The 16,945-nt window shown below is 44.7% G+C and overlaps 1 protein-coding gene across 2 annotated transcripts in view; it reads left to right on the forward strand.

Moving 5' to 3' along the window:
- Nucleotides 1-16,945, forward strand: part of LOC111871504 (diacylglycerol kinase 1) — a 317,380-nt gene that overhangs the window by 250,373 nt on the left and 50,062 nt on the right. The window contains exons 4-6 of one of the 2 annotated variants that reach the window (XM_023864665.2): nucleotides 8,338-8,481; nucleotides 14,057-14,297; nucleotides 16,101-16,274. In XM_023864665.2, coding sequence (XP_023720433.1) covers nucleotides 8,338-8,481; nucleotides 14,057-14,297; nucleotides 16,101-16,274 — 559 coding nt within the window. The remainder of the gene's footprint in view (nucleotides 1-8,337; nucleotides 8,482-14,056; nucleotides 14,298-16,100; nucleotides 16,275-16,945) is intronic. The other variant, XM_033754283.1, reaches the window with a different exon arrangement.

Here is a 16,945-nt window from a genome sequence, read left to right on the forward strand (position 1 = left end):
CATCAAATAACAGCAGCGATTAACTCAGTGCATCGTGATATGCTGATACGCGCCTGGGAGGAATTCTCTTATCGCATTGATGTTGCCCGTGCTGCAGGTGGTGGCCACATTGAACACTTGTAAGAGAGGAAATAAAAGTTGATTGTGAGTAGAATACTTGTGACTTGCCTGGAGTTTTGTATTACTTTCCTTTAATAAAATATTTCGTAATAAAATCGGTTCATTTCTTTTGAATAACCCTGTATAGTACTCTAAAATGATCATTTTATTCACTTCTGTACACGCCTTTGAGAAAATCACCACCTTTCCCGTTTCTCCTGACATACGAAGAGATGGCTACAGCAGTATTCAAGGAGTGGCTACAGTACTGAAACTCGTACCCCCTTTCCCGAAATTACGATATACGTGCGCCCCAATCAGAAGGCCTTCCATAAGTGTGCAAGTCTCAGACCTTAGCTCAATTTGAAAGTGTACAAAAATGCCCGACAGAAAGAATACACTGAATTATTTCACGTCTTAGTGTAAGAAAACGTGCAAATAAATTGAGGAAAGAATGAAAGAAGTGTAATACCCGAAGAGGATAAATTTGGTAGGCCCGAGAATGAACCACTGTGAGGTAGGAAAAGGCTTCTCATCCAGACCTTGAATGAACTAAGAAGTTGATAAGCGTGCGCGTAAACGGACGTATACACGAAAACTGAACGGATGGAGGAATGAATTAGCGGACTGTAGATGAACTACGAAATGTATCCCAATAGAACGGAAAAGGGATTACGTTAAGTCTCCGGTGAGTACTAAGCCCCTTCGTTGGCCGCGAACATTTACTGAAGCCTGTGAGAGAGGCTGTCCTGGGGAGAAAGTGGGGGCAATCTTCCTGAAGGCTGCAAGTAAGAACCTCCAGCGACCCGCTGGACTAACGTAAAATAAACTGAGAAATTCTAACCGCGTGTCTGCAGAATAGGAAAAGGGAATGGGTTACCACACAGTCCAATAAATTACATATCAGAAGTGGCTCGAGAACCACATGCGGTTCCTTTGAACCACTAGAGGGTTTACAGGCAAAATAAAATATTAGTCTAGTTTGCAAAAGGACTGAATGTAAAATACATGCTGTGCGGAAAACATATGCCTAACGGTCGATGAGATCCAATCGCGTCTGCTATATGAGACTTAGGAAAGTTATTATATGCGGCTCTGACGATTAGTAAGTTTGGTTACCCCTGTTATATATACATAGTCAAATCCATCCGTCTAGGTTCATCCAAATAAACATTTTATTTAAAAATCAAATTCCTTACTTACTTACTGATGCAGCTGAGCCCTTCTGGAGGAGCCGCCAATTCTGCAGCTACTCAAGAATTTCCCAGCATTTTATGGAACCCGAAGGTTCATTACCGTGTTCACAAGAGCCCTCCACTGGTCCCTATCCTGAGCCAGATCTATCCAATCCATACCATCCCACCCTATCTCTCTAAAATCCATTCTAATATTGTCCACCCACCTACGCCTTGGTCTTCCCTGTGATCTCTTTCCTTCTGGCTTTCCCACCAATATCCTATACGCATTCCAGGTATCCCCCATTCTTGCTACATGACCTGCACACCTCATCCTCCTTGACTTGATCATTCTAATTATACTTGGAGACGAGTAAAAGTTATGAAGCTCCTCATTATGCAATTTTCTCCAACCCCCTGTCACTTCATCTCTCTTCGAAATCGAATTCTACCTCACAGAAAATATGGGGATTCTAAATTATTGTTGGGTTATCCGTGGCCTATAATTTTTGAATGGCAAAAAGGAAATAGAACTGTTTATGAATATGAAGGTGTAACTCAGAAAGCTTTCTTTGGCAAAGCTGTACTCGCCGCATTGATGTTTTGCAGAAAATATGACGTCATACCTCAAAATGGCGACTGTTCAAGAGAAAGCAATGTGCTTACTTTGGTTTTTCGAAACAAAATCCGTTATCAAACGGCAATGTCGTTATAGAACTTAATATGGAAAAGATCCGCCTTCAGATAATGCTATCCGACGTTGGTTACAGCAATTGAAGAGACCGGTAAAGTTCTGTACCGGAAAGCAGCGGGAAGACCGAGAACTTCGCAAGGATATTTTTATGGAATCCAGGAAGCGTTTCCTCGAAGCCCCAAGAATCAACTAGACGAGCTTCTCTGCAGTTAGAAATACCATAAAAACTGTCGGAGGGGTTGTTCGTAACCGCCTTCGCCTCCATGCCTACAAAGTGCAGAAACCCCGGCAATAATTCAGGACCAACCTGTACACTGCGCCGCAATTCCAAGGACCAGTCAGTCTATGCTGTTTACAGAAGCAAACGGTGTTTATTCTGAGAAAGTGCACACAGTGGGCAAAATGCGGCGCTTTAAATGGTTAATACATATTAAAAGTAAACTGTTTAACGGGCATACAAGAAGCAATTCCATTTTATTATTATGGAATGCAGCATAATTCGACGAAATTGGCGAATCGCTTGTAGGCAAGATGCACTGATAATATTCATAGGAAACTTACTTACTTACTTATGGAGCTGAGCACTTCTTGAGGAGAAGCCAAATCTGCAGCTACTCAAAAATTTCCCAGCATTTTATGGAGCCCGAAGGTTCATTACCGTGCTCACAGGAGCCCTTTACCGGTCCCTATCTCGATCCAGATCAATCCAATCCATACCATCATATGAATCATGTTCAAATATCATTTTATGACATGACCTTTGCATTCTGTACGGCATTTTCAAGTAATTATTTTACTATCCCTCTGAAATCGACACTTAACTGTTTACAAGAGAAGTAAAGGGAGCTATCAGGCCGCGCCATAGCTTAAGCGGTTACTCGCTGGCTTCCCACCGCGGCGGCCCGAGTTCGATCCCAGGTCTGGTCAAGTGAGATTTGTGGTCTACAAGTGGCGCTGGATTGAGTTTTCTCCGAGTACTTCGGTTTCTCCTGCCAATCTTCATTCCACCAAATTCTCCATCATCATAATCACGCGGGGCAGGTACAATGGGCCAATTAGTGGCCGCCGTGCCGAGTGGACCCAACTGGACTCCACCCCCCACTAAGCGAATTAATAAAAGGGGGCTGTCTCTATAGCTGACGCATGTACGTATCTAAGGCGCCACTCTTTGTGCTAGCAGTGCTGTTAAATTCACACCTGCTGCCATCGTCAGGATAGACTTCAAGTTTGTGACTATAGCTACATTTGTGCACTGTCTCTGAAATTTTAACTTAAATCTATTTAACCCTTTAAAGCTCTTGTACTCATTTTTGTTAGAGGCTGAGTCGACCCCGGGATTATAGTGCGGCTGGAAGGATTAGGTTAATTGAAAAATTCATTCACCTTATCGGGAATCGAACCCCCGACCTTCCGGTTTGTAGCATAGTGCCTCAACCAACTACGCTACCACGTGTCTCCAGTCGCGCCAACCTTATATTCTTGATTTTGTACATAAGGCGAATTAAATTAAATTCAAAGACAAACCTAGTCTCCGTTGTACCTGAGCTGCAATTCAGACTTCGTAAGCTAAGGGCAAAGTAAGTTTCATGGAGCAGAAGTACACGTAACTTCTATGAACCATTTCAGCAATTCGCATATTTCTAACGCAGAATATTTTCTGATGTTTTTGCTCGCACTGCATGATGGGATCGTTAAAACCCTCTTGACAGTGCGTATGACGTCAAAAGTCAGAAATAAACGAATGAACGGCGATAATTTATATCTTTCCTCCTGTTACGTCATGCTGTCATGGCGACACGTACAGCTAGCACTAGATCACTGTTTAATAATTGTAAACAGAATAGAAATGAAAAATATCCGGATTGTGTACGTCCGATAAAATTAAACACACAACAGAGCACCCGTATCTCCGGGCACTGTGACGATGTTTCTAAGAGACTGCTGCATTCGATTCTGTTACGTTCCGTGCTAGTTAAGGAAAGAGATGGCTTCATTAAAACATGGCTGTCTCGTATAGACATATAGATCTACTGCTTTCTACGCTTCACACAAGAAGAAAACAAAAATACATAATAAAAAATAAAGTTTATAATAAAAAACGAGATATAACTGTTTGGCACACGAATACAAATTAATACTGTCAAGTGATTGGGGCATGCAGTAGCGCTTTGCTACAAGCAGGAAGGTCGCAGTTTCGTTTCCCGATTAGGACACCGGATTTTTCAGTTGACCTAATCCTTCCAGCGGCACTATGGCCCTGGGGTTCACTCAGCCTCTAAGAGAAATGAGTACCAGGAATCTTCCTGGGGTAAAGAGCGGCCGGCGCGTAAGGCTGACAACCTGACAGACATCTGTGAGCCGATTGTCTAGAAAATGTGGGAGCCTCGACGTCTCGCAAACCTATGGGCCTCCACGGCCAGTTACAGGGACAGCTTTATGTTTAATCTTACTGTCACGTGACTAATAATAACGGCCCTTGGATTGGATGATTGGACTTATTAACATGTTCTTATACACTCACTCGTGCTCACAATAACTGACAATAAATGGCTGCCTAGGGCCGACTCCACTCTGCTCTGAACTACGAGTGACTTCTAATTTATGACTGATTTCTCTTCTAGTCAGTCATCTACTGACCTGAACTCAGTTCTTTTCTACTCTCATGCAACGTATCCGTATCCAAGCAAATGTTTGTTGATCATTCGTGTCCATGGAAACGCGTTCCGTAACGAGTTGGTTTCCAAGAATCCATCTCCACGGGAACGTGTTCCCTATCAACGGGTCTACACCTCACAATACAAAATGATGCCTGTATCATCACATAAAGGGTCGAACTTAATTACGTTGCCAAAATCTGGATTTTAAACTGAAAGGAACCCCAGAACTTAGATGTAGGACATATGTTTTTTTTTAACAAGCCTAGGATTCATTATATCACTCACAAAAATTCCGACACCAGAGGAAGCTTGAAAGTTTTATTGCTAGTGGGGTGGGACTAAGTCCCTTGTACTGCGGCCATTTCTGGCCTATTGTACCAGCCCCAGATGATAGGTGAGGGTGATTTTGGAGCAATTGGTGGAATGACGATTGGCAGGGGAAACCGAAGTACTTGGAGAAAACCTGCACCAATGCCACTTTGTCCACCACAAATCCCACTTGACCAGACCCGAGATCGAACCCGAGCCGCCGCGGTGGGAAGCCAGCGACTAACCGCTTGAGCCATGGCGCGGCCGAATTACCTTGAAAGTTACAAACAGTTGAAGAGTGAACAGGATACTAACCACTTCAAGTAAAATGCAAAGAGTCCGCCTTCCACAATTGGTAATTCGGTCTGGTCAAGAAGGCCACAAGGCTCATGTCCAAGGACGGAGCAAATCAAAATGCCGCCCCATGGGACGAGAAACTCTATATCCCTTCTCATATAAAACGAATGAACGTACCTTAAAACTTTCTCACAATGAACAACACAAAATTCCTGATATTGTGATAAAACTTGTCATTAAGGTCGTAATTCTTAAAATAGCTATATTTACACTGTTGCACAACGTGACTAGATTGCTCAGAATCAATGGTCACGACATGACTAAACGATCAGCAAAAATTACTTTCCGGTAAAAAAAATAAATTTGCGTAAGCAGCCAACACAGGATCCATTTTGGTTTGTCTGGGCTGTCACACTGGCTTTCAGAAGAACCAAAAGACAAAGGAGAGACAAATACCACACACAGAAAAAAAAAGCTCAGGATAACAAGTCTGCTGTGAAGTTAGACTGGATATTGAATTTGAAGTGCGCACAAAAGGTGACCTTGCTGATTTCCTGATTGATTATTCTTCGATCCTGAAAATGGAAGCGAAATGTTCTTCGGAAACATCGGTCGACTTCCATGGGACTACAGAATTATATTGCAGAAATTAATATTTGACCCTGCTTTGGCGGACTGCATTTTCTGCTCTTGCACTTTCACTATTCGTACTAAGGCCGTTAAGGTCACACGAGTTCTTTGGCGGCGGGCAGAGGTTCATGCGCGAAGGTGAAAATGGCGTGGGGAAAGCAGCTCACAGAGATCGCAGAGCGTGGGCATGCGGACGTGAAAATGGCGTGGGGAAAGCAGCTCACAGAGATTGCAGAGCGTGGGCATGCGGACGTGAAAACTGCGTGGGGAAAGCAGCTCACAGAGATCGCAGAGCGTGGGCATGCGGACGTGAAAATGGCGTGGGGAAGCAGCTCACAGAGATCACAGAGCGTGGACATGTGGACGTGAAAATCTCGGACGTGTCCGCAGGCCTCGCGCGGTCGATCGCACAGCGCTCAATTTCAGTTGCGTTTCTTCTTACGCGGACTAGCGTGAAAAAAGTCTGCCCCACGCGTGTATCTACATCCAGTTCTCAGATCTGTAGAAAACTTGTAAATTATTGTTTTAATACTGAAAATTTTATAGGCAGTGAAATACTGCTGATCGGTGAAATGTTCGGCATTCGGCAAAAATACGAAATTTTGTCCACGGTTCCTCTTCGTTGTGCATGAAATACTCTACAAGCCCGAATGTACGGCGACCACTCAGTTTTCTAATGAAAAGTTCAGGAAAACGAAACTTTTTCTGACAAAACTGAGTGGGCTTTAGTTCTGAGCGTTGCAAGCAAAAATAAGTAAAAAAGAAGAAAAACGTTACCAATAAAAACAAAAACAAACTCCGTGGCTTTAGTCCGGAGCGAACTATACCGGCCAAACGACCGCCTCTTGTCGGCGAAATTAGTGCCAACTTTAGAGGATAGAGGGTGTCGCGTGTTCAGCGCAACGGATCCCACCGGCCGTTAATCTCGGTTTTCTAGACTGGAGCCGCTACTTTTCCATTCATGTAGCTCCTCAATTATCCTCACGAGGTTGAGTGGACAACGTTCCAGACCCACTACATCTCAGAATATCTGGTAGCGCCGGGAATCGAACCCGGGACTTCTAACCACTATGGTTCTACAGCCCTTCGTTGGACCTTGACCGCCTTTTAAGTTTCTTAATCCCATACACGGTCGGTAAGATTCCTCGGATGGGAGATCAGCCCCTCGCAAGGCAACATAAACACAGAATAAACGCACACAGATACCCATGCTTTGAGTGGGATTCGAACCAACGATCCCAGTATTCGAGCGAACGAAGACGCCTTACACCGTGCGGCCACTGTGATCGACTCAAAATTTATTACTATATATATGTATAATTAAGGGCCGCGCCATAGCTCAAGCGGTTAGTCGCTTGTTTCCCACCGCGGCGGTCCGGGTTCGATCCCGGGTCCCGTCAAGTGGGATTTGTGGTGGAAAACGTCGCGCTGGGGCAGGTTTTCTCCGAGTACTTCGGTTTCCCCTGCCAATCTTCATTCCACCAATTGCTCCACAATCACCCTCACCTATCATCTGGGGCTGGTACAATAGGCCAGAAGTTGCCGCAGTACAAGGGACTTAGTCCCACCCCACTAGCATTAAAAATAAACATTAGGTACTGTCACACATATCATTAGCACAGCAACTAGAACTCCTCATATTCATCGTCATCATATTCATTATTAATGACCCCAATATAAGGCGACTCCTCTTTCTTAAGAAGCAGTATTTGGGGGGTGGGGCTCCCTATATGAGGGCTAATATTTTGAAAAAACATTTACCATTTTCTAATATTTCATAAATTGAAGGCTGGAGCCTCTGATTTCTTCGTTTCTCTTGTCTTCGACGTAAAGTACCTACCTACCTACCTACCTACCACAGCCCTGGGTGAGCCTTGGCCTCCTCTACAACCAGTCTCCACAACCAATCCGTGCTGCCATAGGAATGGACCCACGCAGGATGACCCGAGGCTGGTTGTTAGGTTTCTAAACAAAATTCTTTTTACAGGATGATGTTGTTAGCCTCACGTCCAATCCCAAACCTGGAGGACCAAAGTATCTGTCTTAGTCTGGACTCTACCCTTTGACCTTTCCGGCATGGGTCACTGTACTAGTAGTTAAACTAGCGTCGACATAGCTCTCCAGGTCACAGTCACGCAAGCCCCACCATCACGAAACGGTGGAGACACCTTTGAGGGGTTTGACGTAAACTACAGACGAACAAACTTCATCTACGAAACCCACCTCTACCTGCGCCAAGTTTGAGAAGAAATGAACTGCGCATGCCCATGAAAATTTCTTCCGTGCGGCCACTGTGTCACTTGGCCCCACGTCCTCGAACGGATATGCAAAAAAGACGGTCGCATGGCCGTTATTACAAATCACAAATAGCTGCCTCTTGGCGCGGTTGATTTTCTGCGTACTCTTGCCTCGTTGCATGCTGATGCTGTCTTCTTCCTGCGCGTTCCAGTAACATTAGTTGTCACGGCTGTTTCAGGACATCGACTACGAGGGTTTCCGGCTGTTCATGGACACGTTCCTGGAGGTGGAAACTCCGGAGGAACTGTGTCGTCACCTGTTCCTCTCCTTCGTGAAGCGCCATGAAACCAGGCCGCAAACACTCGACGGGAAGGCCATGAAGGTAAGTCCCAGCACTATGTCAAGGTCAAGCAATGAAACATTAGACCTCTTTTCCTGGAGGGTACAGAATCGACTGAAGACACAATAATGGAGCTCCTTTTAATTAGCCGAATACTTCCAGAATTTTCACTTAGCTGTGTTACAACCCTGTGTGCGCCATGGCCTCCCCCATGGTTTCATAACAGTAAATTTTTCTGGGGTTGGGTCGTTAGCCCCACGACCAACCCCCAAACTGGAGTGTCAGGGACTACACTACGTCTGACCCCTATCCTTTGACATGGGTGGCTCTACCAGAAGCTTACGCTCCCGCCATCATAGTTCTGCGGGTCACTGGAGTGAGCAAGCCTCCTCTCCACGAGGAGGTTTGTGTGTTTTATCGCCACTAAATCCAAGGATGTAATAACATGGATTTGGTGTTGTCAGTCAGTAATGATTCGTACCTTACAAGCAACGCTAAATTAGCATTTAAATGTTTGTTTCTAAGTATGTGCTTAAAATAGCACACATGCAGACTGATTTTAAACAGGCACATTTTATCTCATTTAGACATGCTGAGCTGTTTTGATATAATGTGATTTGATATGTTATGTAACCGAGTCATACGAGCCCAGTTGGAAGCCGGTGAGGCACCCCAAAATTCAGATAATTAACAATGTCATCAGTTTCGAAATTAATGTGAGGGGGACGAAAATGAAAACCTTCTGACAAGCAGAGGGCTGCATCCACCCCCCCCCAAAAAAAAACAATCAAAGGAAAGTTTTATTGACCCATTAGTTGAAGTACTAAGACAACAGAAATGTAGCAAGGTGCAAAACTCGGTAGACTCTCTCTTGTTCCCCTGGAAAGAACTCGGGAATTGAGGAACTGCAGATCTGACAAGGGACATCACCAATAAAGCGAAGCCCAGTGTTACACCCATATTCCTGGATGTGTCTTTTCGTTTAGAGTGTTTGACGCGTCAGTTAGACATTAAGAATTCTGGCGACTGAGGTTTAAACTTTGTAAACCACGAAGTGACCATATTTCCTCCAATGAGAATGCAGATTACTTATTTGGCGACCAATGGGAGAACAAACATTCGTATCGGAAGTATCGCAGCTTCGACCTGGGAAGAGGGGATGCACATGTCGCAGCGAGATATCGTAAGGCGCTGTGTGCTGACCTCTGTGTATGTGAAACACCAATCCCATGTTTCGGCGATGTGATCCAGAAATTTGAATTGTGAAAGTGAACCAGTTATTACTGAGCAAACAGAGATTCCTGATTCTTGTGCAATGCAGTACCCGATGGCACTGAATAACAGCTTCAGGTTTTCGTAAATAAAAATTCATTTTGCTTTAGACACCAGTACGAGTATTCTTGAGAGAATTGTGGGCTCTTTATTTTTCCATCATCCGGTATTCTAGAGAATAGAATACCGGACGATGCTGCCTTGTGCGAAACCATGTAGTCTTGTAGACAGCCCCCAGCATTTCGAGAGAACCCAATGCCATCTTCTTCAGGGTAGAAAAGCCTCATATCAGAAACAATGGTAACAATCTACCAGAATACACAGCACCACATCCAAAAAAACTGTAGTCTTCAGAGTCACGGCCATGAGTTAGAAAAGGTAAAGTTGTCTCTGTGCTTAATTAAGTATTACACCATGAAGGGGTATGGGGAAATGTGTGTATACATCCACGTATTCTTGAAATCGACACTAGTTGGAGGTAAGTGATCAGCTTCACGCAACGACCGCTCTACCCTGAGGAAAGAACCCCTGGCACCCTTTGGAGAGGAAGCTGGGTAGGCCCAAGAACCGGTCCGGAGGAAGTGGAGGGGAGAAAGATCTAGCTCTTACCGGGACTCGGACTGCGACCACTTGGTCGTCCAGCCTGTAGCCACTCGCTATACTGACTGCGCTATCCCAGCTCCTCAGTCACTTAAGAACCTCAAATTTTGTATGGATTCAACTGGCTATAAAAGAGTCTAGAAGCTGGTTGTTGTGTAAGTCTAATACAATTTCGAGCCTCATAAACATCCACAATTTCTTCTTTAGTCGTGACTACTGGCATCCCAAGAAGTTAACGTAATCATGTAGTTCCTTATACCGAGCATCAACTGTCTTCTGCCGTTGCTAATGTCCACAATACACAGCCTATATTTTGAAATACAAATTTCCAAGCTCCTCTCAATCACCTCTGCTATTCCAAAAGGAATATCTTCAGTACCATAAGCTAATAATCATCATTTTCAGAGCAGCACCACAGACAAACAGCGCATAAGATCACTGCTTGCGATTTCCCTGCTACTCTACTAGTCTTTTAAATATTTAAAAGTTGCACCATTCAATTGGGCTACCAGCTGGACGACCGGGGAGGGGGGGTAAAGTTCGATTCCAGGTAGGGGCGAGAGATTTATTTCTTTTCCACAGCATCCAGACCGGCTGGGAGGCCTACCCAGCCTCCCATCCAACGAGTGCTGGGGGTATACATTTTTTTTCTTGGCACTACAGCCCCAGTGGGCCTAGGCCTACCTCCATGAACTTCCGTTCACTTCGGTTTTTCTAGATCTTACACAGACGGTAGGACTCCTTGGGCGAGTGATCAGCTCATCGCAAGGCCTCTACCTGTAGACAAACACAGAAAAACGCACACAAACATCCATGCCCTGAGTGGGATTCAAACCCACGATCCCGGCTTCCGAGCGAGCGAAGACTGTGCATGCCTTAGACCGCTCGGCTACCGTGACCGGCGGGGGGTATACATGGCATGGTAAAAAGTAAATGTAAAGTTGTCCTTGTACCTAATTAATTAATTAAGATGTATGGGGAAGACTAGGTTTCCACTATTCTTGACCTTCGCATTAGATTGAGCTGCGTGGTCAGCCCCGGAAGATTTAACCCCGGGGAAAGAGTCACCGGTAACCATTGGATAGGAGGTTGGGTTGACCTCAGGGCCGGATTGGACGTTGTTGAATAAAGAAAAATCTCTTGCTCCTGCAGGGAATCGAACCCTGGTCGTCCAGCTAGTAGCTTGCTATATCGACTGACCTATCCCGGCTCCTGTTCACGATATGGTACTTAATTAAATATATGAGATAACTTTGCCCTACCATTTATATCTGTCTATCTATGACTCTACGGCCCTTGCGAACCTTGGGCGCTTTTTCGGTTTCTTAATCTATACACAGTGGGTAAGACTCCTTGTACGGGGGATCAGTCCATCGCAAGGCCACTACCTACACCCAGAACAATGCAAACAGAATAAACTCACACAGGCATCCATGCCTCGAATGGAATTAGAACCCACGATCCCAGTTTTCGAGCGGGCGAAGACGGCTCATGCCGCAGACCGCACGGCCACTGTGATCGGCCCTACCGTATACGAGTATATGTTACACCTTAATAAACCAGTCTCGTGACCTTGTGATTACATTGAGGGAATATGGCCGCTGATTCAGATCTTCACGATTCACTGATCAATCGTATTAGTATCCGCCATTTTGTGTCATTTCATTGCATTATGTACTCAGGAAGGCAGACTGGCTGACATTATATCCTGTGAAGCCTGCACTTTCCGTGCGCACTTCTGGATGAACAGAGGGTCGGAAAGTGTAACCCACGGAACTCTCGGTGGCGTTCTTTGCAGTTTATCGAGCTTGCCTGCTGCCGGTGTTTAGATGTTGTTTCAGCAAAACACAAAATGCAATCGACGCAACGAGCAAAATTAATGTTTCAGAAATACAAAATGCATAGTGCCGAATTAAAACAACACCTAAAATAGTTTACGCAAAAGTCGCACAACGAAAAGTCCAGAGCCCAAGAGCCGGTCTGGAAGCTGCTGAGAGGGGAGACATTTCTGACCCTGCTGGGAATAGAACCCAGGCCGTCGAGTCCGTAGCCCATAGGCATATCCCGACTATATAGAAAAAAACATTTATAGTCCTATGCAAAGTAGGCTTTGTTACGAATCAGTATGGCTGTAAACCGTGAACATGTCTGTTAATTAAACAGCGTAAACCAATCCTGCTTCATATTCGGAGGTTCGAGGTTCGAATCTCGGTAAAGAAGCCAATTATCACGACTTAGGATAATCATGATTTTCTCAGTCACTCAAGGAAAATATTGGGATATTAACTTAATAAGCCTGAATTTCCTTTAACATATACGCACTCCGGTCCTTCACTCACACACTCACCCGACTATTCGACGCTCTGTAACATAATGTAGCGTATACAGCCGTTGTTATGCAATGACCACGAGATAGGCACATAAACAACGGTTTTATGCAACCTGTTTAAGGCAACGGGTCAGTAAACACATTCCCGCAACGACGAATAAGAATGCAACAATATAGCTACTACTTGAAACGGTGTCTTCTACTCGGTCCGTGCAAAAGGGCTTACAAGGAAAACAACTGGGGCGACCCTCTCAGTTGATAGGCAGTTCTGCACTGGAGGCTGTGAGAATAGAACCTGAGCGCGTGGAGCTGAAGAATCTCCATTGTTAGAAGCCGTTGTCAGGTAACGGCTGAAGATACAGCAGGCTGGAAAAAGTTTCGCGTGATCTGTGTTGATTTGTGAATCTTGGAGATCAGCGGTGGGGCTGTAACTGCTTGTAGTTCCGAGTCGTGTGTCTAAGTGCTCAATAAATCCATTCACCAATACAAAACCCCGTCTATAGTCACACATATAAATCGTGACAATAATAATTTGAAGAACATTCGTTGAATAAGCTAAGAGTGAATGAAACTACACAAAATGAAATCCAGACGATGGGCTTAACTTATGATTAAAATCTAATCTATGCCAAATTATAAATTCTAGTTCGTGGTATATTTTAATTGGGAACCCGGAGAGCTCCTAGTCGGGATAGAGCCCAGGTTACGGGTTGGGCGGAGTTCCATTCTTGACAGAGGAAGCTGACTCTGTCTCTTCCCCACAGCTTCCAAAACGGCTTTGTGTCCCACACAGCGTCCTGTCCAGTGGGTAGCGGTGGGACTAAAACAGCCAGGACATGAAGCTTACCACTCAGCTCCATCTAGCGCAAATGTTAAGAACTCGTGGAACTTATACCGCCATTCGTCCATGCCTTATGTCGTCTAGAAAAGCCTTTAAATTATTCTTTTTCTTCTTCTTCTTCTTCTTCTTCTTGTATTCCTGTTGCTCCCACTTGGAGCTTAGGGCATCCTTGAAACGTTTCGTTTCGTGCAGGATAACCGAAAGATAGGGGTTCGGTTCCCGGTAGAAAGAAATACATGTATTTATCTTCCGCAGAGCTGGGGCTCATCCAGCCTCTTATTGGACGGGTACCGAGGGGCTTTTCGCATGGGGATAAAGCAGCTAAGGAGTGGAGCTGACCACTCACCTCCATTTACTGCTGAGATGAAGTATTCGTGGGGCATTACCTCTACTCCCCCATACATCACCATTGCGTGATGCTTAATTAAGCATTGATACAAACTTTACCTTTTACCTACACCTTCAATAGTACGACTTCCATTCTACAGAACCCAGTTTCCATGTTCTGTTTATTCTCGGCTCATGCTGTGTTTTGAACTGCGAACTTGCTGTTAAGTGCTGCTGTTTGTCCCCAGGAGATGGCGGTGCTGAGTTCGGCTACAGCGTGTGCCCCCATTACGTCACATACGACAACGCCTGGGTCTGTGCCCAACATCGCTACCTGCGTCATCGACCAGGCCACCGTCCTGACTGGAACGCCGGCCCACGACAGACCCGCCAACAAACTGGCCGAGAAGTTGCATGGACTCACAGAGAAGCTGCACTCTCTGGGTCACCACCGGACGGATTCTGACACTTCTGCGCGCACGAGGACGGGTAGGACACGTATAACCAGGGCCGGGGCCCTGGGGAAATCAAAATGTGGAGTAACAACATCTTTACGTTATGACAACTTTCTCTTTTCTTCTTTGTTACAATAACTAAAAAAAAAATCAAACTAATTTTTCGTGAAGAATGCCGTCTTCTGGGATGTGGCGCCGCGTAGATCTTGTGTGAACCGACGATTCGGAGGATCATATTGCCTCCATCTTCAAGGGAGAAAAATCCGCGAGGGAGGAACAAGCGTGAGCATGTAGCTGCAGAGTTTTCTACACTGAAGATGGAGGCGATACGTTTCTGCGAAACGTCGGTTCACACAAGATCTACGCGGCGCCACATCCCAGAAGACGGCATTCTTCATAGTCATCGCCGTGAAAACCACAAATATTACATAATTTTTCGTGACTAAGAATTACTGGGTTTTTGGACTTTGTCCATCGTCCGGTGTTCTAGAAAACATGACGATTCGGAAACTGGGTCTTTTTTCGTCCTCAGGTGAGGGGAGAGATACCTACTCAGTTGGGTTCCGTAGAAAGAGCTAACCTCTAGCAGACGGGTTAACTCTATCTAAGGGACCCAACTGAGTATCTTCCTCCCTCACCTGAGGACGGAAAGTTTCCGAAACATTGTGTTTTCTAGTTCCTGGAACGCCGGACGATGGCGTTATTCTGAGTGTCAGGACCTTTTAGAATCTGATTTTCGTGATTTCAGAGAAGATAGTGTCTCAATAAAACCTGGGAATTCAATTTGTTTTGTGGATGCCCCGGGGCGAACGCCCCAATCGCTCCCCTTTAAATCCGGCCCTGAGTATAGCTGACAGAGAAGCTGATAGTTGCTCGGTTGCTAAAGAAATTTCATCATCTTTTGGAACCCAAATGTTAATTATCGTCACCAAAAGAACTCGCCATTTAGCCCTGACCTGGGTCTATTAAATCTAATGCACGTATATCCTAGTTCCTGTTTAATATTATCTACCAGTCTATACCTGGGTCTAGCCAGGTAGTCTCTTCTCTTCAAGCTTTACGACTAAATTCTGCACGCTCTTAACTATTCATATATGCTACATATCGCACCAATCCCCACTCTGTCCCCTTCTCACATTTATGTTCAAAACAATGCCATAGATGTACAGAAAATCCCAACCTATATTCTTCCACACTGAAGATTGATGTAGCATTTACTTCCGAAACGTCGGCAACAACGACCACAACCACAGGGCGAAAATACACCCAAAAAGAATTCATACCACTAATTAATGTCGGTGAGAACCTCAAAAACATTAATATTCCACTGCCTTATCATTCTCTGGCCACTAATATTTAGTAATGAGCATGAATACAAAGCTCCTCGTCACGTAATTTTCTTCATCATTATGTTACTTCTTCTCTCTTCTTTCTTTTTATCTATCTACCTCTCTACCTACCTACCTACCTACCTACCTTCATACCTACCTACCTACCTATCGATCTACCTACCTACCTACATACCTACCTACCTTCATACCTACCTACCTTTATACCTACCTACCTACCTACTTACCTATCGATCTACCTACCTACCTACTTACCTACATACCTACCTACCTTCATACCTACCTACCTACCTATCGATCTACCTACCTACCTACTTACCTATCTATCTATTTATCGATCCAACCACCCACCCATCCGTCCATCAGTGTGACGCAGTTTTGAGTGGTTTCTGTGCATGGTGGATAGTTACTGCCCCTGTGAATTATATAATTAACGAGTGCTACAGGATGCTAAAATATTATAGTCCGTTATTCGCTTCTGTTCTCAGGCAGTTTAGGTGCATCTGTGCACCCGATGCTAACAGTGACCCAGACCTCGTACTCATGCCATGAAGTGCTTGAGAAAAAAAGCACGGACTCGTCACCAAGTCACAGTCAGGTGTCAAGAAACTCGTCACGGAAGTCCAACAATTCGCTTCTGGTCACCAACGGCAAGATTGAAGGTCAGTGTTATTGACAGTTGTATTCCATCCGTAACAGAGTACCTTATTACAAAAATATATGTACCTTTGTTCCAGTCATCACGAAGTCAAAGAAATATTTGGTCACGTCTCATGATTTTAATAACATTTCCTAATATCTTAGGCGTATATTTTGATAAGTATGGATAGGAAATTTAGTTTGTGTTGTTAGCTGACCATGTGACTTAACTAATATATAATTTCCTTACATTTATAATTATAGCAGAATGCACATATATGATAAATTGCCACAGTACTTAAATAACTAACGTTGAATGTGAAATGCTTATAGCAGTGAACATGAAATGTACTATCTTCTGGGATGTACTGCACTTAGTTTAGTGAAAGGTCACAGACGTTCAGAAGGGACGAGAGGATTGCCACGTGCTTCTTACTGGCTATTTCCTTGGCTAACTCTTCATCCCTGTTCCAGCAAAATGTCGGTGAAATTCTACTGGACTATTTTGGGTAGCGTAGTTGGTTGAGGCACTATGCTACAAGCCGGAAGGTCGCGGGATCGAATCCCGATGAGGTGGATTTTTCAATTGACGTAATCCTTCCAGCCGCACTATGGCCCAGGGGTCGACTCAGCCTCTAAGAGAAATAAGTACAAGAAATATTCCTGGGGGGGTAAAGGTCGGCCGGCGCGTATG

This window comes from Cryptotermes secundus, unplaced genomic scaffold (assembly GCF_002891405.2).
Source record: "Cryptotermes secundus unplaced genomic scaffold, Csec_1.0 scaffold585, whole genome shotgun sequence".
In the NCBI taxonomy this organism is placed as follows: Eukaryota; Metazoa; Arthropoda; class Insecta; order Blattodea; family Kalotermitidae; genus Cryptotermes; species Cryptotermes secundus.